We start from the raw sequence: 26176 nt of genomic DNA, 5'->3' as shown, positions 1-26176 counted from the left end.
TTATATTTTAACAGTTCTTTAATATTTCTATGCAGTGTTGGTGCTAGTCACAGAAGTTGATTGTGATCTGTTAACATTTGTTGTTATTTCTTAACAACACAGCTTTCTGTGTCTGAAACAAATTAAACTCTTTGGGGCTTCAGTTGTAATGAGTTCTCATATGGATGCAATAACATTTGATGACTGAAACATTTACGGGAAAAGTGCATGTCTAGAATTCATGAACAAGAACTGAACATTGCCTGTTGAATATAAAAATGGAAACAGCTCAATGTTGTAACTGAACTAAATCTTGTAAATAGAAGTACAGAGTCAACTAAAACAGTCAATTAACGTTAGTTAGGAAAGGCCACAAAGAGCTTAAAAGCGAACAAAATAAGATGTGAGAATGAAAAAGAGGCACTAAGAGAAAGTGCTGCCCAGTTATAACCATTGACACGTTTATCTTCTCTGTGCTGAATCACATCAGGAATTGATAACATTTAAAATAACGAGTGTCTTTGAGGAAGATTCAAAGTTTCTCCAGAGAAAGCGCTGAAACAAAGAGAGCCAACAGCTTTTCAATATATCTAATCTAAAAATAAAACATCCCAAACAGTGGAATAACAGCAAAACACACTTAAAATGTCCACAAAATGTTGGTCTCTTCTGTCACACTGACGACTGAGAGAGTCCCTCAGCTGCAGCCGATCGCTCGTGTTCCTGCAGAACCTCCCTGACTGCCAAGAGGCGAGTGAGCATGCTCTGGAGGGTGGAGCCGTCCAGCGGCTGGGACGAGTACCAGTGGGAGCTGCTGCTGATGACAGATGCAGGAGTTATTAATAAAAAAAAAATTAAAAAAAACACTTTCTTTTAAATTTTCTAGTATGATCAAACCGTCTGGAAACGTTTCACCAACTGCTTCTCAATCCGTAACCTTAATTTTTCTAAAGAAGCAGTTGTATGATAGATGACATTTCTCAGCTGACTAAAGCTATTTTTTTTACATTTTTAAGCACATCTGAGAGTTTAAAAAGTTGTAGCGGGTGATGCATAACTTCTGTTTTTCCTGGGTTATACATGTGATGTAACACAGTGCTTCTTTTTTGTCTACTCTTCAAAATAGTAAAGACAACTGTACATGAGATCAAATAAGGCAGAAGTTATAGAAATACTTCTCTCCCAAGGTTTGACATCAGAGGAACCTTCACGTTTGCGTTTAGTTTCTTGTCTGCAGAGCTGCATAAAAGACAATTTCCTCACCCTGACCTGCATGTGTGGACGTTCCTTTGAGGCTGGAGGTAAAAGACGCTGCTTTGATTCTTCACAGACTCTGGGCTGTTGGAGGTCAAGACGACAAACCTGAGATGTATTGATTTTAAACAGAAGCATGTGTGTCTGTGTGCCTCTGTGGGGACTCACCATCTAGAGAGGTAGAACTCGTAAAGTCGGACGGGACACTGCAGGGGGTTGGCTGCGTTTTCCCACATCTCTCCGTTGCTCCCTACCTGATGCTCTGGAAGCAAGATGAGGTGTCTCACATTTTAAAATACATACAAAGTTATTTCTTATTTTTCCAAGCAGGCAAACTTTCTCTCTGTAAAAGTACCCTAGGCTCACTTAGTCTTTCTAAAGGATTTTGTCTTGGCATCCCGTCCTTTAAACCAAAACCTGGAATATGTCCGTTTTGTGAAGAACATGACTAAAAACCAGCAGGAACGAGTATCTAAAAGTTAAGTACCCAGGAAAACTAATCCAGCAAACGCCTGAGACAGGACCTAAGAGAATTGCAGACAGCAAGTTTTTAGCTAACAGAGAAAAAACATAAATATATCTGTCAAAATCTATTAATCATGACCAATTTAAAAAAATAATTTTTCTTCCTCTTCACAATTATCCATTACCTCGTGTCGGTATATCGTTTCAAATCTCAATTAAACACAGTAAAGTTTTTGGCTGGAATGTGGAAGAACGAGACAAAGGTTTAAAGTTGATGAAATCTTTTGGGAAGCACTTTGACTGTCCACCCCTCCTCATTGACAGGTTAACTTCAAAAACAGCAGATTGATGGAGGAGAGCAGGAGTAGGTACTTATTTTAACTTGCACACATGCTGTGTTTGAAGCTACTCTCTCGCTGATGTTCCTGACCTCTTGCAAAGGTAACGTGTCGTAACACATGAAGGGGGGAGGCACATTTTAGAGCTGCAGTGAGTTAATATAAAGGACTGAATTAGTTTTAACTACAAGAAATAATATGAAAAAGCCATAAAAAGTCGCTTTTGGAGGCGCCACCTTTCTGCTCAGAGCCAGACGTTCCTGTGCCGCTTCTCTCGTACTGGAGGTAAACATTTCCAGCTGCGCTGTGGGGTTTGAAGCGCCGGGTGAAGTTGGAGAAAGACAGACGTTGGTGCTCTGCCAGCGTGGTGAGGTGGAGGTGCTTGGTGCAGAAGAAGAGCAGCGTGTTGAGCAGCACTATGGGTGAGTAGGCACCCAGCTGCTTGCACTCCCACAGGTAGGACTCCTCGATGCGAGAGGGAACGATCCCACCTGAGGGAGGAAATGGGAATGTTGGAGAAAATTGGGGAAAAACTTGAGTTCTGACTGAGTTAAGATGGCCAGCTGAAAGCTTGACTTTCAGTGATGTACCACTTGGTTGCAGCTTTGGTTTCCAAAGTTGGAGCATCTTGCTGAGCTCGCTGCCAAACTGACTGTAAACCTCATCTGTGAAAATGTTTTCTATCCGCCCCCGCAGGAACAGATGCTGATCACAGAGAAGACAAAGTAGATCAGAGAACTCTGAATAAGCCAAACTGGAAACCAGCGTGACGTTTGTGCACCTGTTGGATTCCCAGACAGAGGTAAAAGATGCTGTCCGGGCCGTAGGGCTCTCCGTTCGGCCGCCGGACCTCTCTGATGAAGCGGGTCAGAGCGAAGCCCAGCTCAGCGGGGCTGCACTGAACGATGTCCTCTTTAAAAACCACTCGACTGGCTGTGGAGGCAAAAGAATAAACTGTTTATGGGAGCAAGTTGAAGAAGTTCAAGGAAATGAACGACAATGTCGCCTCACACTCTGTTTGCTGCTTGTTGCTCTGCTGGACCCAGCTCGTCCAGGCTTTGACCCCGTACAGATGGTTCAGCTTGGAGGAGGCAGGTGTTTCTGAAACACTTCGATCAGCAAAACCAGTTCGCCTTCGACCCTGGACGGACAGATGGTGAGAGTTTTGGTTCACAACAACCCTCTGAAATAATGAAATGCATCTCAGAATGATAAACCTACTTAAAATATTAACAGATAACAAAAATAAGAGAAATACCCTACAGTTATACACAAATAAATCATTAAAAGCACACATTTCTACTTTCACCAACTTGTGAAATAATCTGTATCTAATAATTAATACACTAAGTATACTAAATAATCTGTATTTAACAGAAAATACAGAATATTTGAAGCACAGTTTTTGACTTCTGCTACATTTACTTAGTTTGCAAAAGTGAAACAAGATCAGTTCAGATGCTTTTTCAGTACAGTCTACCCAAAAACTCAAATCAAGGAGTTTGAATAAAGGTTATATAATGAAAAATCAAGCCCAACAGAGAAAGGAATATATAAATTATTTTAGTGAACACTCCAGAAATCTTTGATCCTGACCAACATTTGTGCTAAATCAAGCATCAGCTCTGCTTGTTGCACATCTCTGCTCTCTATATGTAATTCACAAAGCAAATAACAATATTTAAAGTACAAATTAGTCAAAAATAATTAATAGTTGAAGTACATATTGTCAGTGTATTTGTAATATTGTCCTCAGAAGCACAGTTGCAAAACTATGGATTAACTATAATCACTAAAACTACTTAAAACCGTCTAATTTTGCTTTTTTTTTTATTATAATTTTTTAAACAAATACTTTAACTTTTGAGTTTTGTCCTGGTCTCATTTGACTTGATCCTTTCTTATATTTAAATTTTACAACACTGGTCTGTCAGAAAGCGCTGTACCCGTTTCCTGCAGTAGGAACCTTCTCTGCGTCTCTTAACTCCTCGCTGTTGAACAGGCGAGTTCTGATTCAACACTCCTGTCAAAACAAATACAAAAACCTCTCATCTTTGGTGTTTTTATAGCTGAATCAATTATATTTCTTATAACCATAAATGACAGCGCACCAGGCTGGAGGTCAGCTTCCAGATCCATCACAGGTGAGGAGGGAGGCTGATCCTTGCTGCTGCTGGGAGGATGATTGATGACACCTGTACCCGTCTCCGGTTGGTCATCAGTCTCAGGATCTGGTGCTTCTGTGCTTCTCTCTGAGCTTTCAGTCGGAAGCAGGTCAGTCTGAGCTGCTATGTGAGCCATCTCTTCATTTTGCTTTGTGGGACTGACGACTTCAGTCTTAACATCCCCAGAACGAGAGGAACTGCACTGATCTACAGGAAAGACACACAAACCCAAGAAGCAGAATAAAGAAGAAGATTCTAGTCCTGAACTTAAACCACGACTGAAGAATCTGAAGCAAAACATTATAGATAAAACTTCTTCCTGGTTTTATGCAGTAACAGAACTGCTCATAGTTTAGAATTTCCTTACAAATAGCAAAATATTCTATTAAAGTCGATTTTTTTTAACTCATCTTCTCTCCTTGTTGCTGGGAAACCATGTAGTGAAAGCTCAGTTAGCAAAACAAAATAAGAAACTTTAGGAGTAATAAAGTATATCAGGCAATCTTTCAGCTATTTGTCTATTGTATGCCTGTTTTGCCAATCAGTTAAACTTATTTGCCTCCCAGAAGTTCACGTAATAATATTTGCATAATAACAACATTAAAGTATAAAGTTATAACAGGAGAAACAGTGAAAAAGTACCAGAACTTTGAAGGCATCGAAAAAGATTTTATCTTCATTTCATTAAAGCAGAGGCCCAAGGGTTGATTGCTGGTTTCCTGCAACTTTGTTGACTAAATGCAAATATCAGGACTTTGGTTCGATTGTTTCTTTGCTTCATTTTAAGACGTCCAAATTAAAATGATCTATTGAAGAAGGCACAATTTATATCCTCCTGATGATCATAACAGATTCCAATGGGGATTTTTTTTCTTCTTATATCGTTACCTATACTGGAAGAAGATTTTTTTTCTTTCTCCTCTTCATCAAGCTTCTCCATCTGGACAGCTGCATCTTTCACATCCTTGGTCTGAGGCTTGACAACAATCGGCACTGGAATCTGGAAAACAGGAAACTTCCAGCTCCAGCAACTCCCAGTGCAGGCAGTTATTCCCATTTCATACATAGTGAACTGGCACATACCGGCATGGGTACCACCATGGCAACAGGCGTGTGCTGGGAGTACATGTTCATAGGCACTGGGACAAAGACTGGGACTGGTACTGGAACCATGAACACCTTTATGTTTTCCTCCCTGTCTGCAGCTGAGATAATGATGAGTAAAGGGAGAAAGAGGAAGGTTAGAGTTTCTTGTGTTGACTGATTTAATCTTAATCTAAAATAAACACTTGCAACACAACAAAGGATTTTGGTATATATTTATTTTAAGCATAAATAGCAGCTAGACCAAATTCATCAATTGGTCTATTTTTATGGTTGCAAAATACAAAAGAATGAAACATCAAAAAGACGGGGTAATATTTAAGTGAGCCAGAGTCACTCTTTGCTCCAGAGCTGCGGTTTGTAGATCCCTGATCTGATAAAAACTGCAGTCCTATCTCAATATGGACTAAAGCTAACAGAGCAGTATTAATTTATTTTAAGTAATTGCTACAGTAAAACATGAATCTGGTTAGAGACAAAGTAGCTACAGTTTGTGTGGCAATTGATATTATCACAGAAAACTGATGCAATATAATCTTTTAATACGAGGGCCAGTTTCAGATCCTTTTTTAAAAAAAACAATCCCTTTATATATTGTTTAAAACGCTGCAGTTTTTTCTATATTATACAAAATAGAATTATTTTGTATTATTCTTTTGACCAATAAAACGTTATGAAAATATTTTTTATAAACTTAAGATGGTATTACTCCGTTTTAGATTATCATGTAATGTTGCACTCCATTCGCGGCTTTTTATTTCTACATAGCTAAAAGTTCCCTTCGACAAACCAAGGTGCAATTCTAACATTTAGCCAGCAGATGTCGACATTTATACGTGTCTTCTGTGCGACATCCGGAAATTTCTTTAGGTCAGAGATCCTAAACGTAAAACTAACCTTTGACTATTTGATGATGGCATGCTTTATGCCACAAAATAACTGAGAATAACAAATATCTTCTGTGGATTATCCAACAAGTATAATCGTATAAAAAACAGAACTGAGAAGTCTTTTTTTTTTTTTCAAAAACCATTTATTGAGACTGTTTTCTTTTAACAAGACAACTTATTTAAAATCCACCTGGTAAAAATCCTAGCAGACAAAGATTTATTGACCAAAGTAAACTTTACCGTTGTAAAACAAAGCTGGAGTCGACTCTGATGCATCAGTGGTGAAGTGTTGCAAGGATGTCACTGTAACTTCAACAGTCATCGTGTAACAACGGGAACGGATCAGCAGAACAGGTGATTCAAAATTACAGGTGACAGTCTGTGTTTGATACAAAACTTCACACTGCTTGCTTCCAGCTTAAGTCACATTATCGTGGCAACAGTGTTTTATTCTGATTTAAACGCTCAATGTGATGTTTAAAGACTTGTAGTTGGATTCATTCATAACTGAACACACGATGGATTAAAAAAAGCTTGCATCCACAAATCCATAAATGTCATTTTCTCTAAAGGTTCACCATAAATTAGTGTTTTAATAAAAAGGAAACCAATTTAACACTGAAATATCTATTGGAAAATAAACATGGCACAAAGCAAATGAGGTGAAAAAAGAAAATGACTAATAAAAAGAAACAGTTTTGCACTTGTTCTTCAAAGGAAATGTTTAAATAAAAACTCGTGCTGTAAAAGGATGAAATGTCATGAGTAAAAGTTGACAATGCACTGACTTTAATGACATGATGATGTATTCTGACACATATTTTAATGAGGTAATATTTTATTGGATCTTACAGTAGGCTCTGAGAATCCGAGAAGCCCTTCAAGTATTTCGTCCTCAACCATTGAAAGCAACATGAACACAAAGAAGACCTTTAGTACTACAGCAAACCATAGAAATCCTGAGTGGAATCCAAGCTGAGTGGAAACTAAATGCGGCAAACTTCAGATAATATACAGGGTTCCTACACGACTTCAAATGCAAATAAATTCAAATGTTGGGATTTTGTGCACTCTTTACACAGTTTCAGGTTTATTGGCAGTGTGCAGTAAAAGAACAATAAAGGTGGAAAAATCAATTTCTTTAATTTTGCCACAGCAATTTTTGACTGACAAAGCTGAACAAATGTTCCTGTGTACGCTTATTTTCAGCAGATATCTTAAAACCCCAAATTATATGAATGGAAATTATTTTTTATTCATCTAGAGACCAATTTTTATCTTGAGGAAATGACTTGTGGAGTTTCAAAACATCTCATATTGAGATAAAACCTTGTTTTGTACTGATTAACAGTTTGATTAGCTAGCCGTCTTAAGATGAGAGCTACTCTTTATATCAGAATACAATGTTGAGCTCATTCATGTGAATAATTTTAATATAAATAAAACCCCTGGCTTGTTTTGTAGCAACAAAAGCTTAATTAGGTCATTATTCACATCATGCAAGTTTCTAAGATACGACTGTCCCCAAAATTTAAAAAACAATGATAGTTCAGCTGGATTATTATTTTATTACTGGCATATTTATTTATTCTCATTACATTATCTAGAAATAGCTAACCAGTCGCTGACAAAAATTTCAGTGTCTCGCGATAAGACCTGAAGATCATTTTATGCTTTTTGATAGTCTTTAAATGACATGATCTAAACCATCCATGGAAAATGGTTTAGAAATCTCAATATGATGAGAAGCTTATTATATAATAATAATTGTTCAATTAGGATATTAACTAAGACCTCAAAATTGTTTTGTTGCAGCAAAATTGTCATAAAATCATCTTGAAATAGAACCCAAAAGCTTTTGCTGCCAAAAAGTTTCTATATCTGATTTGCCTTCAGACATGAACTTTACCTTTGCAATGGGTCAATATTTTATATATCAGGATTATTTTTGTTGTGCTAGCATTTTGTTTTAATGTCATTATTTCAAGATAAGCAGATCTCAAGTTCAATTTAAACTGAATTATTTACGTATCTTGATAATTAAATCATTATCTAGGAATAAAATGGTTTGGATCTCATGCAAATATTTTCAATTGTTTGATTTCAGAACTGGGTTTCTTTTTAAATACCAGTTCAATTAGATCCTTAATATTTTTGCTCAGGTTGTCATGCAAAAGGTTTTATTACATTATCTCAAAATAGCATGATCTTGAAACATTTGCAGCAAAATGTTTCATTATCTTATCTTCAGTTGCTTTGTAGAGAAAAGTTAAATTAACTTGAGTTGAGGTCTCTGACTGTTTTGTTGTAAAGCCTATTTTTATTTTATTTTAAATTAAATAACATCTCACTATCTCGACACATCAAACCACAAACTTTGGAGATAATTGCTTATTATCTTGCTTATTCATGTTGGAAAATATCCATCAAAGACCAGTGGTTCTTTTCCATTAATTATACCCAAGAGTTGTGACAATAATGAATCAAAAAATAACTACTTCTTTGAGGCGCAATCCGCTGTTATATGAAGAATTTTCTTTGATAATCGATAGACAACAAGCCCATGATGCTGAGACAAATCCTTCAAAAATGATTTAAAGTAGTTCACATCCATTAACGACTTCAAAATTTCTATTGGTTTAATAATTACTCTTTTATAAGTAAATTTGTTGGGCAAAGTCTGATTTTTATGAGACAGTATATGGAGAGGAGTCTGCAAACACTTTTCTTTTTTCCACACAAAATGTCTACAATTTCATTTTGTCCACACCAATCAAGATTTGAAATTCCAATCTATACTTTTCAACATTGTAGGAACCCTGTAATTACAAAAAAAAAAAAAAAAATACAAGACCTGTTTTCAAATTAGTGAAAGACACTCCCCAGCATGGTTTGGGATTAGCACAGACTGCGTAGTGTGAGACTGAACAGGAAGATTTAAAGCTGCAGTTTGTTTTTTTTGTCTGTGTCTGCAGCCAGAGATGGGAGATGGCTTCTCAAAGCAGCAGATCAGGAAGCTGGAGAGAGAAAAACCGGGTGACAAACTCAACCCTCAAAGGAAGTCAGTCAACATGTACTTCAACAACTCAAGACAGCATATAAAAGCATTAAACTGCATCAGTAAGCATGAAAACAGGTTTATTGGTATGAATTAAAGTGTTTCTGTTACTCGAGAGGCTCACCTGGTGCTTCGTAGTTAAGTTTTGTGTGGTAAAGTTCAAAACAAGGCACAGGACAGAGGCTGGGCTCCTCAGTACATGTCTTACAGTAAAACGGTGTCTGTCTCTTCATTGTGCCACACTCTGTTGCAGACTCCACATCCTTCTCTTCTTCCCTCTCCTCCTTTCCCTCCTCCTTTTTCTCCTCGCCGACAGAAATTTCCTGCTCCTTCTCTGGCTCATCATCACCATCCTCCATCTTTCTCTTCTTCTGTCCAGCCTCTCCTTCATCCAGCTTCCTCTTTCTCCTCTGGGAGCACACCTTGCAGCTGGAATCCGTCTCCTTTCTACCCAGGAAATGACGCCCGGTTAGTCGAGCTGGCGTGAGGTTGCTTGGCTCAGTTTCCTCCTGGATTTTTGGAGACCGCGGCGGCGATCTGGATGGTTGGTCGGACTGCGAGGAGCTATCTAGCAGAGCTGGTGCAATTGTTAAGAAAACTATTTAAATGAATCCCAAAAGAAGAATATTCAACAAAAGATCTAAGATGTGACAAAAGCTTGTTTTTGGGATGTTAGTCCAGATGACTCAATTAAAATAAAAAAAAAAACTTCTTTAAAATTTTAAATAAGTGTTTACACAGCAGTCAGAATGACCTGAGTTTAGAGAATCAAGGAGGAGTTGGGGGAAAATTAATTTTTTTATTGAATTTATTTTAAGTGCAATACATTTTTAACACAAAAATACTATATTGTAATTTGTATCTCCTCCTCACTGAGATCACTGACTGCTGAATAGAGCAAGGAGAATACTGACTGCTAAGAACTACTCCGCAAAATCTCACTTCAGGTGAAAGTTTAGTTCGTAAATTTCTTAACATAAACAATCTAAACATTTCATATTAGACCCACTATATATACCCACACTGTAAAATGAGTGTAAAGCTGAGTGTTCATTCAGAATAAATTGCAGGACTTCTTTCTTTGATGACTGTTCAAAAGCCATCTTTAGATGTGAAACTGCAGAAATTCATCCTCTCATATATTCCACAAAGTTCCTCATAGCAACATATTGACATGCAAAAGTGTTAACATTGGCATGTTTCATTTGATAGCTGCACAAGACTATGCATAAAATAAAAGGCAGCCACTAAAGTCCTTAGGAGTGCATTAGTCTCCTTTGCAGCATTCTAGCTTGCAGCAATGTTCAAACAGTGAAAGGTGTTTCATGTAGTTACCTTCTGGTTCAGGGGAAGGTGAAGGCAGCTGGCACATGATTTCCTGGTCCATGGTGAAAGGTCGGCACAGAACAGATTTGTTTTTCATCTGACGGCGACGAGGCGCGGGCGCTCGCATGGCATCAGTCTGAGTACTGGCCTGCGGGCGTCACAGATTTGATTTGATTATTTCCTATAAAAATGTTTTCTCTAATCAGGTAAATAACAGTTAGAAAGTCAGCAGTTTGAAAAGGACAAAAATCCTTTTTAAAATCTTGTTTAAATTAGATTTAATATATATTCAGTTTGAACTGTATTTAAAAAGAAATGTTCATACATGATCAAGGTTCTTTCCATCTATGCTGGAGGTTGGAAGCTCTCCTGAAAAATCGGGATAAAAACAAAATGAGAAACAACAAAAACTAAAGTCTATGACATCTATATCAGAAGGCCTAAATTAGTTCAAAAGTCTGTGTGTGGAAGAGATTAAAAGGGGAAAAAAACGACTGAAAATTGAATAAAAACAAACAAAACCAGTTTAAGAAAATGGAACAATAAGGAATGAACTAGAAAATTTCTGAAGAAATTTAAATGGGGCGTGCCAAAGTGTGCCCGTTGGTTGAAATCCAGCATTCTGGACTTAGAAAATTTCAGGATGTAAGTGGTAGAAACTAACCAGTCAGCGCTGTACCTGCCGACCCACTGGGCTGGGAGGCCGAGCCGTTGGCTAAAGAGACGACATCTGCAATGACAGGATTCATCTTGGAGGGGTGATGAGGCTGCGCTGGAGCTGGACAAACATTTAAATTGAAAGATCAGCTTATTGAAGCAACAGACAATTGGATAAGATAAGTTGATTTTAAATAACTTGTTACCGGATGGCACTGGTGGGGCAGAGGCCATGCCGTTGCTGGTGTGCTGGCTTGCCTCAAAATGAAGGCAGCAGTACTGCAGCAGGCAGGCCATGTTGCAGAAGTTGCAGACTGAACCCAGGCACTGCAGTTTCTCGCTCATGTAGCCCTGCTTCCTGCAGCTGTCGCACCGACCCATCTGGGCAGAGGAACAACGGGGGAATAAAACGTCAGATTTGATCACACAGAGTTATAAACTGAGGGACTTCTTCTTCAACACAGACTCTGACCCAGAGCTCCAGAGGTGCCAAATCCACACATGTTCTGTGCAGGAAGTCAGTTCATGCTTTTCAGATCTGATGTATCACTACGAAAAATGTCAAATTCTCACTCAATGTGATTTTTTTATGAATTGTTCCAGCACTGCAGAAATACCTGAAAATGAACCAAATAGTAATAACCTTATTTATTCTGTTTCACTGTGAATAACATGAATATGACAGATGGCAAAGTTTACAAATTACATACCTTTTCTTCCAAATAGAGTACCATTACAAATTACCATTAACTGTCATAATTAAAAAGCTATTAACATTGTATACATTATTCTAGACAGTATTACATTTATAATCAGATTGGACGGTTTACATGACTTTAAACTGTTGCTAGGATTAAGATTAACAGCATTTTTGTATATTTGGAAATTAATTCAATCAGTTTTTCCTGTTAATTGCCCTAAGAAGACATTTCTTGTGAACTTGTGATATAAATGAACTGATTATATGTAAGTGATACAGCTCCAGAAATAGATGAAATAAAAAAAAAAAATAGAAAAAATGACAAAACTGAATCATTGTGCTGCTGACATTCCTTCCTGTTTCTGCAGATAAGGGCTCTTATTCAGAGTATTTACACTCCTGTATAAAGTTTTTACTGAAATCTCCAAGGGAGGAATAACAGTTTTGTTTATACACACTTATCAGAGGAGGGGAAGAAGAAATCAACCTAAAAAGGAAGAATATTGATTTCTTACCCCAATATTTACATATTGTTTTTTACATCCTTCATGTTCCTGAAAGGTAAATTATCCACAATGGATAACAGCGGATTCTACTTCTTTAAGACAAGTTTTTGTTTCCTTTTTCTGGTCATGAGCTGCTACAATGTTTTGTTTTTTTTGTTATTTGCTGTATGAACAGATTCTTGTGGGACATCTGTCCTGTACTTACTCCATAGTAGAGCACCGTGTACTGGGACATGCAGTGAGGTTTGCAGAACTCCTCGATCTTCCCTCCATAGTGACTGAGCATCATCTTCTGGCCAAGGCCACAGCAGTAGGAGCAAGGGCGCAGGGCGCGTTCCTGCTTGAAGAACTGCTTACAGTCTGGGGCAAAAGAAAGAAACGCGGCATTAACAGGATTAACAATCCTAAACTCATAAATGAATCTGTTTGAATCCTGCCGCAGCTTCAGGATTCACTTTGTTTAGATCAAAATTCTGCACTTTTCCAGATTCAAACCTTCAGAGTTTTCTGTATCTCTAAACACCGTATTACAGTATAAATAAGCAGACTGCCATATAGATCTTTTTATTGACAAACCTGTAAAACTGTAAACTTGCAAAAGCCAGAGGTCATAAGAAAGAAGGAATGTATTGATTTTGTCCTAATTGATCTAAGGGTGTGCATTTATTGTTTTATTACTTATTGTGAATTTTTTCTCATAAAAACTTTGAGTGTCTTGATAAATTAGAGTTAATGATAAAAATAGCATCTACAATTATACTGTCAGTTTGTTAATACTATTTTCTCCCATTTGTTCCACAAGAGCACATATAAATATCAGTAAATTTGACTTTGCATCATAGGAAATTAAGAAATGCTTTTAGTAAGTATTAGTATTTGTAATATTTGCCGTGGTAGCTGCAAAATTCTCTAATATAAGACGCATTATTATCTTTTAACTTACATTCGCTGCAAAAACACACGTCCTGATGACCGAAGCTGGTGACTTCGTAAAGGACCTTTTCTTCTTTACAGTAGGCACACACAGAGAGGACATTTTTCTGGGTGTTGTACTGATCACAGCACGATTTACTGCACAACAACAAAATACGACCCTGGAGACGGACAAAAAAGGCGACATAAGAGGCATGAATGTTTGCCAGCGGGGTTTTACAGATTGATAGAACAAAGTTAAGAGAGTGAATCAAATTTCCCACCTGGTGGGTGATTAGCAGCGGCTTGTTGCTGAACTGTTTGTTGCATTGGTAGCAGTTCAGAGCGATGGCATCGCTCAGCCCGTCCTCCAGCGGTTTGACGGGCTGCTCTAGGGGGGATCTGGCGTGGGCTTGTCCAGGAAGAGTAGGAGTGGACACGGCCGAATGCGGAGGCACTAGAGGGGGTACCGACGTGTAACTGGGGTGGTGTCCTGGGTATGGGACTGAAGATGAGTAATCCTGAGGAATGGGGGGGACAGAGGTGGCCCCGGTTGCCCCATTGGCTGCGGTGGAGGGTCCTGGCTTTGGAGCATCCTTGCTGGGAAGGTCCCTGAGAGACGAGGTGCCATTGGTAAGATCAGGCTGAGATGTGGGAGGAGATTTCTGCAAAATAATTGAACAAAAAATTCATAAGAAAAAATAGGGATGCAAGTTATCAGTCAACGAGTTATTGATTGACTAATGATTAATTGATAAGTGGCCATTTTCTTAAAAACTTGAGTTTTCTCTTGTATCAATAGAATCTTTCCATAACAGATGCAGCTCATGTTTTACCCTGAATGTGGTCACACAGGCTAAGGAGCAGAAGCTGCGAATGGTACCATCCACCATGGCGAGATGATACTGAGGAACCGCAGAAACTTTGCACAGGCCGCAGGGGAATGGAGTACCTACAAACACAGTTGAATTAAACATAAATTAAACTATCATGTTTTAATGCTGAGCCTTTAGCTTCAGTCTGCAAGACCACACTAATAATGCTACGTCAGTGGCATCGTACCTGTGAGGCTGTGGTTGGGTGGCCGACTCTGTTCCACACATGCTGGAGAGCAGTACAGCTGAACTTTACCCTTGTGGTCCCGCTCCATGATGGTAGAAGACACCACTGTGGTCTTATGACAGTTGGCACACTCTGTCGTCTTTCTGCAACTCTGCAGAAATAAATTGTTGCTCACAATTTTTTCTGATCATAAAATTTCTGTCTCTACCAACTTGATTTGAGAAAAACAGAAATTCAACCTAAAACTGCAATAGAAAGGGAAACACCTACTTCAGTTCTTGTAACGTACCTGTTTAAAGGTGCCAATGCAGGTGGAGCTGCAGAAGTTGAGCTGAGATTTTTCAATGGTCAACATGTGACAGGAACCCGACTTGCTGCTGCAGTAAAGCCCACAGCCTTCGCAGCAGTTCAAGGCGAGTTGGCGCAGTTTGCGCCAGGTTAAGAAACAGTTGTCGCTGCAGAGTCTGTGCAGTTTTCCTTGATAGGTGACCTCATGCTCAATCTGCTGCAGAAATAATGATCAAAGACAAAAAGACCAAAGGAGCTCGAGCTAAAAGGGACAAAAACAATGGCAAAGACATCTCAAGGACACAATCCATGCAATAAACCTTTAATAAAGATGACTTGAATCATATTCAAAAGCAAATGCAAAGGGTTTTACATGTAGCTAAACAGAAAAGTACAGAAAATATGGAACAAAACACCATGCCTTGTTGGTGGACTTGCAGACGCCACAGAAGGGTTTTTCAGCTGGCCGCTCCACTGGTTTTTCAGGTGGCTTCTCAGGCTTCCTCTCAGGTCGTTTATCAATTATTAATTTTTCGCCTTGTTTCTTCTTGTGTCTGTATACAGACAGACAGAACTGGCCACAAAAGTGCATGAATGTGCTGTTTTCTGCTGGGACTGTGACCATGTCCCTTGGCTGAAGGATCTCCCTGCAAACAGAGCAGTGGGAAGGATAAATGCACGTCATTGGCTCTCCAACGCGACACAGCCCTCAGGTGACACTAAGTTTGCTTCTAATTGGTTGAGAAGTGCTTCGTGACGTCTCCTCCCCACAAGCGTCAAGATTCAAACAGAAATCTCTACTTCAGTCACAGAAGTCCAGTTGTCTCTCAGAGAGGTAAAGCATCTCAATTTTGGACCAGTCAAGGCGGATTTCTGTTGTAATTGATCAATGAAGATGTTAAATAAAGATTCTAATGTTCCTGAATCAAGGTCAACTCTTCCTCTCAGATTAAAGGTGGAAATCAAAGTAAAAACATAAAATGTCTCTCTTTGACTTGCACATTTCCTGTGCAATAAAACTTAATTTGTAGGGTTTAATTAGTGTAGTGCTTGTTACTCAATATTTGCTAGTAAATTCATTTTGCCCATAGAAAGTAGAATAATAAATATAATGCTTGGTTGGCAGTTCTTGTTGATTTTTTCCATATTATCTTTAGTTGAGTGTATTTTTGTGTCAATTCCAAATAATTCTTAGATCCTGAGAAAGGTTCAGAAATGTCCTAATTGTTCTTTTTATGCTACACCAATTACTCATTGGTAACAAATGAAGATTGGTTAGTTTATAGATAAAAAGTTACTGGTAGATTACATGATTGACACCTTCAAAGTGACTACATACGGCAGCTAAAAAAGTAACGAAAAGCCTTAATGCGTTGCAACCGACAGGAAGTTCTACCTGTTGCACTGGAAACACGCGCGACCCTTTGTGATTGGTGGAAGATGGCCAGTCAGACAGACTGTGGAGCAGAAGAGCTGAGTTGAGCCTTTTCTTTGGAAAGCTGTTTGGCCTTTCAGCAAAACCTAGAAAATATTAAGACAGCATGACATAGTCTCCCATCTCCTCCAAATCTGCAAAACAGACCATAAATAAAGAAAAAGCAGCAATGTAACAAAATTTATCACCTAAAATATAAACTCTGGCAGACTTTACCTTGGCGCAGCCGCTGCAGCGAACACTCCCCGGTACCGCAGGTGGAGGAGGGCGCGGAGGGAATGCGGTCAAAGTGGGTAATGGAGTCTGGATTGAAACTGCTGGTCTAACTGGGAGGGAAGCCACGGCCTGCAAGAGGGCTCCTCTGCCGGGGATTAAAATGTGCGTCGTGGTCGGGACTGGAACAGCTGGAGGCACTTGGATTAATAAAAAGGAGTAGCGGGGGATCATTTTTTTTTTTCACTAAATATGTAATAATTTATTATTAATAACCAGCTAGTCTGATTAATGGTTTCTGAATTAATTTTTGTTTTTAAAATTTACCTAAGAACTCTTGATCTAAGATAAGAACAGAAATAACGCAGAAAGAAGACACATTTCAAATTAAAGTGCTAGAGAATAAATCGAGCTTTTCAACCCAGAATGCTGAAACTTTTCTCAAATTAGCCACAGATGACTGAAATATTTTCATTAATACAAGCATGAATGTAAGAGTCAAACAAAGTCACTTGTGCTGAAAAAGTACAGTGGACAAAAGAACTTCTAGCAGCCACTTGCAAATTTTCAATGTAGCTATAGTGATTTATGTAGAAACTTTGACTGGCTAAAGAGCGTCTTCAATTCCTGTTAAAGAAAATGTAGAAATTCAAGAAAAAAGGAGTGAATTAGAGGCTGGATTTTCATATAAAACTGCCTGACCTATATTATAAGAACTGTTTAAGAAGCATGTTTTGTTGTACATTGAAAAGAAAAAGCATTTTTCCATTAAATATTACCTCTAAATGTTTTGCTCCTTAAATTCTCATATCTGACAAAGATAACTTGGGTAAACGAAAATGAAAATTATTTCACTCATGATGCCTTCAGCTCTTCCGCTGAAGGATTTGCTTTTTCCACTCCTGCCTTTTAATATATCTTTTTAAACTTGAACATCTGTGGTTTTGTGCTAATGACAGGCTTTGCTCATCTGAGACAAGTTGCAATAAAAGCAGAGTGAACCATTTCTTCATTCCCACCTGTGACTGCTCTAAATACGCAGCAATGTCACAGCAACACAAGGACAAACTGCGAAGCTAACAGAAAGAGAGACGATGCTCCCCAGAGCCCTTGCACCAAACTGCTACTACCCAATAAACTCACAAGACGGACACGTCATCACATAAAACATGGTAAAACAAAATACAACAACATGGTATGCCACATGGTATGCCACAAAAAAATAAATTGCATAGCAAAACCTTTAGTCTTAGTGATTGGGGTCTTTATTTTACCAACTTTTTCCTCAAGACTTGTCTTTTTGAATAATTAGCCCCGTTATTTTTAAAGTAAACAGTAAAGACACTCACTGGCAGAAGTCGTGAAAGTGTTTCCTCCTCCCACAGAGAAGACGGAGCTGATCCTCAGCTCTTCCTGAAAACATCAAGACAAAAACAAAGCAAAATTTTTACACTCTTACTTGGTTTTATGCATCAGGGCATGGAAAATGAAACGCAGCCCCACTTAAGAATGAACAAACAATTTAATACCGAGCAAGACCTGCAGAAAATAACAAAATATTCACCCTCAAAGGCAAGAGTTTGGTGACTGCTGTGCATATGTGAGTTTAAAGACCAAAAACAACAGAATTTTCTGTAAATGATTTTAAGTTACATTCCACAGAAAAATCTGTGACCACTGAACCATGAATAGACAAAGGACCCACTGTATTTTAAAAATAACCTAAACTGAACTGTCCTAACGATCTGAGACTTCACTAAATCTGCAGCTAGTTTAGTTTTACATAACACCGACCTACCTCTTGCTCCCGCTCCTCTTTAATATGTTTAGTTGAGTTCTGAGGAAGCAAAGCAGCATCATAGCCTTCATCAATCGGCTCATCCTTAATGTTTATCCTGGGAGACGGTGGAGGATTACGATCCTCCCCTTGAGTGTTCCCTGATGTCTGAAAAAAACAACAGCTTTTACGGATATCTGGCGCCTATTTGAAAGTGAAATTACTCCAAATTCTGTTTAAATCCTCACCTCTTCCTGTTGGCTGTCTTCCGTCTCCTCTGTCTGGTTCAGGCCGCCGTCACCTGGCAATAAGGAGAGAAAGTGTGTAAACAAGGAGAGATGATAGCACACTATTATCTCACCACAACTGCAACACCAGAGAAACCCATAGGCAATAACTTACTGTTATCCACTATTAGCACATAGTCGCTCAGAGGAACAAAGCAAAACAACTTTTTTTAATTTGGTTTTAGGCTCATTGTTTTGTCAAGATGACTTTTCCAGACTCAAATTTCCAGAGCTTTTTTGCCAGTTTTCTAAAGTTTAAATACAAAAGTCCACTACATATATTTATGGAAGTGATACAGTGTTTACATTTTGTTGAGCAAGCACCAAAACCAGACACAGGAAGGAGATAAGTAGGAGCCACGTAGTGAAGTGAATCTGCATGGCAGTACTGATGACACAGACGGACGGACATATGACTAGATAAGGGGTGCCAATTCTAAAAAAACCCAACAACTTCTGTTTTGATTAATATTTGATTTCAACCTGGCAGGTTGAAATCATTCATCTCCAGCTCGTTAATCATCAATGAATCTTTTATTTATGTTACAGCTGCTGGTAAGCTTTTATCATATTTTTAACAATCAATTTTAAGCAATGAGCTCCGAGTCTATGAGGCTGCAAGGCCTCCTTTCCATCACCTTTATCCTTAAATCCCTCAACAGATTTTTGATCAGATTCAAACCGGTAATCCAAATGGGCTTCTTCAAAACATTAAGCCTGCTTCCAATTGAAGAAAAAGATTTCTTTAGATCTGAATCTGTCAGCAGGCAGAGCACTTTTGAGCTTAGATGTGTCTATGGATACACATGGATAAACAGATAAATGGCTAAACAAGCAGATTAAAGGATGAAACCAATATTTATAGAATAGGATAGTGAATAAAGCCTGTAAAAGCAAAAAGTTTTTCCGCACTCTAATTTCCAGACATGAAGAGTACTTTAGTAGATTATATACTTTTCCAGAGCGTGTTGGGGCATTGTATTTAACAGACTGGTGATCAATCTCCTTCTTAAGGTACGTTGTGGAGTTTTACCTTTGTTGTGCTCCGGGGTGTTGTCCTGGGAGGAGTGGGAGGTGTTGGCAGACTCTGTGCTCCCCTCATTCTCTTGCTCCTCCTCTTCAGCTTCAGGTTTTTGGTCAAAGGGGTTGCTCTGAGACACACTGTTCTCCTGACCAAGCTGTCTTATTTTGCTGGCTTTACCCACATCAACCTCTTCTAGGGAGCCCATCGGCAGGGCATAGTGCCAGTCCTCCTCATCCTCCTCCTCGGGTCCATAAGAGGGAAGACCGTCCAGAGCATCATCAAAGGCTGCTCCACCACTCCCTCCACCTCCTCTTTCGCTCCTCACCATATTAAATGAGGACGGCTTTTCAGAACAGGATGAAGTGAGGGGAGGAAAACTTGTCTCTCCCGTCCCCTCATCCGTCTTTTTCTCTTGTCTGCTCGAGTTGCTATCTTCTTCAAGTGGCTGGCTTTCCCCTTGTTCTAAAGTTTCATCCAGTCCCTTTGATTCTGGCTGACCACCACTCTTAGAGGAACCCACAGAGCCTCTGGAGGAGTCGGCGAACTCTCCCAGCCCCATCACTTCATCGAACATTCGGGACATCTCCTCTTCGCGCTGAACGGGAGAAAATACATTAGGGAAGAATCCCCTTAAGTTTTTCAATAAGACTGATTAGCACTTAGGAATTTCCATCACTCGTACACCAACAAGGTTTCCTCCAAATTGATACTCAGATCGTTTTTTCATCTGAATTATGTTAATAAATTACTGCTGACTGGCTAAAGCGCGCCTATAAAGTGGTGTCTTCATTTTAGTTCATCATTTCATCAGAGAAAAGGCCCTGTGTTCAATCTTCTCTTGTCCAAACAGGGTCATTGAATGTTTGGAGGAGTCAAGGCAGGACTTTTAGACCTGACACACTGTACCAAGTATTAAGCATAATGGTGGGATATAATTGGGCTGTTCCATGGAGGTATTAGCATAGTGCACAAAGTAGGTATAACCACATCGCAACAATAACTTCATCTCAAATAAGCAGCTATATGGTACCAAACAAAAGTGGTTTTGCAATGTATAAAACCTTTAACTTAACCAAACTGAGGATTTGTAGACCACTTTTAAAAAGCCAGACAATGACAGAGGACAAATCTCAAGCTAGAATTGTGCTACAAGTTTGTTTATACTATAAATAGCATGCGGTAAAGGTGTAACTTCATAAAGGTAACCCTAATACGGGGATGCTTTTATGTACGACCGTCTAGTTGTGGGCACCCCCCTAGTATTACATGGATCCAGGCCTAGTACGGTCCAGTTGTGTGCAAGAGGCGTGTCACCAACTCTTTAATACCGTTTAATTTATTTTCAGATGCATAAATAGTCGCAAACGTACAACATTTGCTAAAGATAATTTAAAAAGACAGTGGAAATGTTACGGCTTCAGAAGTCACTGCGGTGAATTTGAAAAAACTGACTAAAATCTGCTATTTTTATTGTTCACATCACTCCTTGGCCGTGTTTTGTAAGAAATGGAGGCAACTCCAACGCAAGCCTAAATGCATGGGTTAATACAGAACCTAAAGGTGTATAGAAATACCAGCTAAACGCGGTGAATGTTTGCGTTTTCCATTTTTTTCCCTGAAACAAGATGCTAAGCAGGGCTATGTAGCTAGCTAACCGATGCTAGCCAAAAATGAGCACCTCTCTACCGGAAGCTGAACCTAAACTACAAAGGTTAAAATGAAGCGGCGCTAACTAATACGTTTAGCTGTACCTGTTTGTTGTGACCACCTATCATTTTATTTTCATACCTTTAAACGTTTAAGTCGAAATTCCTCCGACTCCGCCATGTTTTAATTATGCTGCAGACACCGCGCTTCCAGATGCCCACCTCCTCTTTTTTCCTCCTCCTCCGCCTCAATGGTGCTACAAGACGGACCAACAACAAATATGATGCATTTAATCAAGATTAGCTGCTAATTTAATTCTACAAATAATACACGCAACTATTAAACCCCGAGTGTTTTATTTAGTGACATTTTTCAGAAAATGCACAACTACTTTAACATCAAAAAAGCTTTACCGTAACTTCCAAACTAAGTGCTCCTTTTCTATTTTTCTATTCCGAGCGATGTAGTAAATGGCATTTTGTAATCAAAGCATTAAGAAGGCTTTCATTGTTTCCTGATTCACTTCTTCAGACCTCCCGCAAATGCCAACATTCGCTTATAATTAGGCCAACACTCTAACTTGCTGTATTAGAAGTTTGTCGTTTTTTCCGACGTACCTCAAATGCAACTTGAGGCCAGGCTGTATTCGGGCTTTTCCTTCCTAGCTATTTCTAGGAAGTTTGTAGGTTTAAACTTTCCTTTTTGATAAAGCCTATACAGATTATCCTAAGATATCTCTGCTGGAGGACAGCCTGACCTGTCCTTCACTCTGATATGTTCTTCTTCTACTACTCTCGAATTAGCATTATTTGCTTTTATTTTTAACTTTATGTTTTCTCAGTTCCCCCATTGTCCCCACCTGGCCTCGCGTTTTTGGCTGTGGTACCTAGCTAAAGAGGAGCATTTGCTTGGATAATGCTGCTAACCACTAAATGTTCTCCTTCGCCTGCTATTAACTTTTTACTTTTTATATAGTAAGTAGACTTGCTGCATTGTTTGATAACTAGGAACAATTAGAATGTATGTAGATTTAATTGTTCTGTAAAATGCACTGAGATGACTTGCTATAAATTGAAATGCTCAATTCATTTCAATTCATAGCAATAATAACTACATTAGATCTCCTGTTCAGCAGAAGGCGAGCTCCACCAATCTATTTGTGACGTCATTTTTAATATGTAAAAAACCCTGACTAAAAATTGTTACATATAGCTGTAATTATCATTAATTAATTTCAATATGATTAGCAAATCTGTTTTAACAACCACATGTTTAACAAATTTTGGTGCACACATATTACATAGTACTTGGTAGTCGGTGTTATTTGCCAGTTAGAAATGCGAGTACCAGAAGTTGCTCGAGCTAGATTAGTGCGTATTCATGGCTTAGTGGTGGAAAGAAACTCTAGGGTGTTATAGTTCTGTGCTGAACGATCGGAACCTTTAACCGGAAACTAAAAAAGGTTCAGGAAGCATATCGTTGCAGGAGTTCAACTGACATTTGTTGTCATCGGCCCTTCTTGCTGTCATATAGTAAATATTTCACAGGACGTAGGGCAAAGGCGCGGATGAATGGCAATGATGGCAGTGAGAGCGGCGGCCTCGGTAGCGGGAACCCCGGCGTCTAAGTCCCGCTTCAGGGGAGCGCTGGTGGCGGCTGTGCTGGGAGACTGCGTCGGTGGAGAGTTTGAAGGAGCGGAGGAGGTTCCAATGGAGTCCGTACTGCAGCACCTAAGCGGCCTGGAAGATGAAACTAAAGGAAACTGTGAGTCAATTAATGCGTTTAAGGATTATATTTGGGGAAACTGGGCTCAAGAGGTATTTTGTTTCCAGCAGCCTGTCACAATTTGTGTCTTTTAATAATGGCACAGCTTTAACGAGAGAAGCATGACTTCACGATGCTGTTTATTTGCTGTACATAGTTTTTTAAGGTAACACCTTTCTTTAATGTTCATTTTTCTCATGTCATTGACACTGATCAGTGGTCAAGTTGATTATTTTGGATCTATAGACACATCATAAACAAGCATGCATTTAGCTGCATTTAATCTTTAAAATGAGCAACAAATGCTTGATGCATTAATGGATTTATCAGTTGATTCTCAGGTGCTTCCAAAACTACTATCTACTAATTCTGCTGCCTTTAAATGACCAGCAATTGATTCAAAGACCCTTATGCAATAATCCCACTTTTATATGTTTTAAATCTTTGAAGAGATACTCTGAATAATTTAAAATGTCAATGATGCCACAATTGGCAATAGTCAGGAAAAACCTGATCATTGTGTTCCTAGTTTTCAATAATTTCTGCTCTTCTCAGGTTTTCAGGAAGTTGACTCCAAAGTTGAGAAGCCTAACCTCTTGCTATAGTATCTCACAAACTCTAATAAAATACTTTATAGTTTTAACATCAGAAAATGTGAAAAACCTTAAGGAGATACCATATTTTTGTACGGCAGTTTAAGTTTCTGACCCTTCTGTGTCATTTTGAGCTTCATTTAGTTCAGATTTTTACATTTGTATTTAATATCTAACATTTACATGTTTTTGTGCTTTAGGGAGCCTGTAACTCTTGAGTAGAGCCTTGAGCAGTTCCAATACAATCTGTTTTTACTCAGATTTATTCACAGCCAAATGACACAAAGTAATTGCAGATCTGGTTTCCTGTCTGTTTTGTGAATCAGTATTTTATTATCTTGTGTAATACAATAATATATGTTTTTGATGCTTAGATCATCTAATCTGGAGTGTAGGGAGTAAATTTAGCTAGAATAGCATGTCCTGATGAGGAGAAACATGTTTAATCAGAGTTCTGTGTTTTAAAGGCGTCCTTGAATACAGCGATGACACTGCGATGACACGTTGTGTGGTCCAGTCTCTTTTGAACCGGTCTGGATACGACGAGCAGGACTTGGCCCGCAGGTAGACTGATGCCGACATCAGCATCCCTGGTTGTTTTAAGCCTGATACCAGAAAAATTTAACCTACATTTTTCACACTTGTAGGTTTGCGAAGGAGTACAGTGCCTCCCCCGGCCGCGGTTATGGTTCTGGAGTGATCCAGGTGTTGAAGAAACTTGCCTCCCCCCAGCTTGTTGACGTTTACCAACCAGCAAGGGACCAGTTTAACGGTCGGGGCTCGTTTGGAAACGGCGGGGCAATGAGAGCAGCCCCCTTCGCGTTGGCTTTTCCTAATTTGCCTGATGTCAAACGGGTCAGTGGTGACCTTTAAAAACAACAACATCCCCCAACGTAAATGAGGTTGATCATCACTCCGCAGTTTATTTTTCTTTGCAGTTTGCCCGACTTGGTGCCATGCTGACACACTCGTGCTCTCTGGGTTATAACGGAGCTGTCCTGCAGGCAATGGCTGTACATCTGTCCCTGCAGGGGGCACTCAGCCTGCCTCAGCAGTTCATAAGTAGGCTGATCACAGAGATGGAAGAAGTGGAGGGTGAGAAGGAGGCTCTTCGTGATGCCAGAATGTGAGTTCCCAATGAATAAAAATTTTAAGAGCTCCTCCAGAAAAAAAAAACACCATAGAAAATTTTGATTTTTGTCAAAAAAAATAAATAAATCCAAAACTCCAAAGGTGGTCTCTCTGCAGTTTTCTGAATGTCTTGTGTCTTTTCAGTCTAAAAGAAGCAGAAAAACCATTCTGTGAGCGTCTCCACAGAGTCAGAGACCTGATTGACAGAAATAAAGTGAGCATAGAAGAAGTCATCTCTGAACTCGGTCAGTAAACCTCCCCACTTTGTCATTTAAATTCATATGAGAACTTTTATCTGTGTATATAATGTATTTTTTCTTGTAAATTAAAAAAATATCCAGGGATTATACTAGATCCCTGCTTTGGGATTCGGATCAAGCACAGAATCCAGGTCCTAATGTTCTTAGATGGATGAAAAGTACAACTAGCTGAAGAAAAATAAGTGGTTTAATTGAGTAATATGATCAATTATTTAAATTAGAAATGGTTGAAAAGCAACATAAATCTCTTTATGAATGAAATGTGCTCAAATTCAAAGATGCAAAACAAATCATTTAAATTATGGCAAAACAAAAAAAGTTAGAACAATAAACTTTTTCTGAACAGTACTCACAAGTTTTATTTAACTGAACTATTTTCATTTACTGATTTTTGGGGGTTTTATTAGTTTTTCTGACATTTTTAATATATTTTCTTATCTATACATTTATTATTTTTTACTTTGTTTTTGCCATCAGTTTACATTCTAATTTGTTATTCAACGCAGAAAGTTTAAATATATATATATTTTTTATTGTACTCTGTTCAGCTGCAGTGCATTAATTAAAGTGGTGGCTGTGGGCAGGGTTGGTTTAATTCATTTTATTTGTAAAGAATTGATTTTTAACCTTGTTTTAACCCTCACTGCTTTACGTCCAGGAAACGGCATTGCAGCGCTACACTCTGTCCCCACTGCCATCTTCTGTGTCCTCCACTGCCTTCAGCCTCGGGACTACCTGCCAGAGAACTACGGAGGCCTGGAGAGGACAATAGCATACAGTTTGGCCCTGGGAGGTGACACAGACACCATAGCCTGCATGGCTGGGGCCATCGCTGGGGCCCACTACGGAGTCGAGGCCGTTCCTCAGAGGTGGATGAGGTGCTGTGAGGGGGCGGAGGACGCTGACATGAATGCAGCGCGGCTTCATGCGCTATACCACCAGACGTCACAAGGGGGCAGAAGTGAGACGGAGAGCTGTGAGGACAAATCTGAGTCAAACGGGACTGAGAAGAAAAAGGACTGATGTCGTCAAAGACGATTTCACTGCGTTTGGATCCAGCCAGTGTTAAGAACTGCTAAGTCGGTGTTGAGAAATGCTTGTTTTTAAAACTGTTCACTTGTGGTTTGTCAAGTGACTGAATATAAATGTGAGCAAGATCAAATAGAAACTAGAAATCCATATCGTAAGCTCACCTGTTTTATGCTGAATAATTTTTTGTCACTACAAATTGTCCATCAATGATTTTTCTCCTTTAGATGACTAGTAAACCTTTTAAAACCCTAAATCTTTGAGTATTTGATTTGAGCAAACTAGAAATTGTGTTTTACCTGAAAATCAACG

The 26176-nt window shown here is 38.9% G+C and overlaps 2 protein-coding genes across 6 annotated transcripts; one reads left to right on the top strand and one right to left on the bottom strand.

The window, feature by feature from the left end:
- Window positions 1-21477, bottom strand: LOC103458715 (zinc finger MYM-type protein 4-like). Of its 5 annotated transcripts, XM_008399713.2 has the most exons (29): window positions 21229-21476; window positions 19450-20035; window positions 18378-18430; window positions 18151-18297; window positions 17702-17765; window positions 16356-16552; window positions 16101-16225; window positions 15126-15351; window positions 14706-14918; window positions 14417-14567; window positions 14191-14306; window positions 13639-14019; window positions 13386-13536; window positions 12648-12802; window positions 11443-11617; window positions 11244-11357; window positions 10905-10948; window positions 10589-10727; window positions 5285-5406; window positions 5090-5201; window positions 4148-4408; window positions 3983-4059; window positions 3048-3177; window positions 2818-2969; window positions 2627-2741; window positions 2273-2527; window positions 1402-1495; window positions 1243-1317; window positions 1-796 (listed from the first exon to the last, which is right to left on the bottom strand). In XM_008399713.2, exons 1-29 carry the CDS (start codon window positions 21265-21267, stop codon window positions 652-654), a joined length of 4614 nt encoding a protein of 1537 aa, XP_008397935.1. In that variant the 5' UTR covers window positions 21268-21476; the 3' UTR covers window positions 1-651. The 5 variants fall into 5 exon arrangements, with proteins under 5 accessions (XP_008397935.1, XP_017158020.1, XP_017158021.1 ...); XM_017302531.1 differs by having other exon boundaries at window positions 2273-2741; window positions 21229-21477; XM_017302532.1 differs by having other exon boundaries at window positions 1-793; window positions 2273-2741; window positions 21229-21477.
- Window positions 21478-22504: 1027 nt separating this feature from the next.
- Window positions 22505-26120, top strand: adprs (ADP-ribosylserine hydrolase). The gene is made up of 6 exons (XM_008399711.2): window positions 22505-22851; window positions 23912-24008; window positions 24092-24299; window positions 24383-24570; window positions 24720-24820; window positions 25494-26120. The coding sequence occupies exons 1-6, from the start codon at window positions 22659-22661 to the stop codon at window positions 25856-25858; spliced, it is 1152 nt and encodes a 383-aa protein (XP_008397933.1). The 5' UTR covers window positions 22505-22658; the 3' UTR covers window positions 25859-26120.
- The last annotated feature ends 56 nt before the right edge of the window (window positions 26121-26176 follow it).

The sequence above is a fragment of the Poecilia reticulata genome, linkage group LG22, assembly GCF_000633615.1.
Source record: "Poecilia reticulata strain Guanapo linkage group LG22, Guppy_female_1.0+MT, whole genome shotgun sequence".
Classification (NCBI taxonomy): Eukaryota; Metazoa; Chordata; class Actinopteri; order Cyprinodontiformes; family Poeciliidae; genus Poecilia; species Poecilia reticulata.
This window is presented reverse-complemented; position numbering and strand designations above follow the sequence as displayed.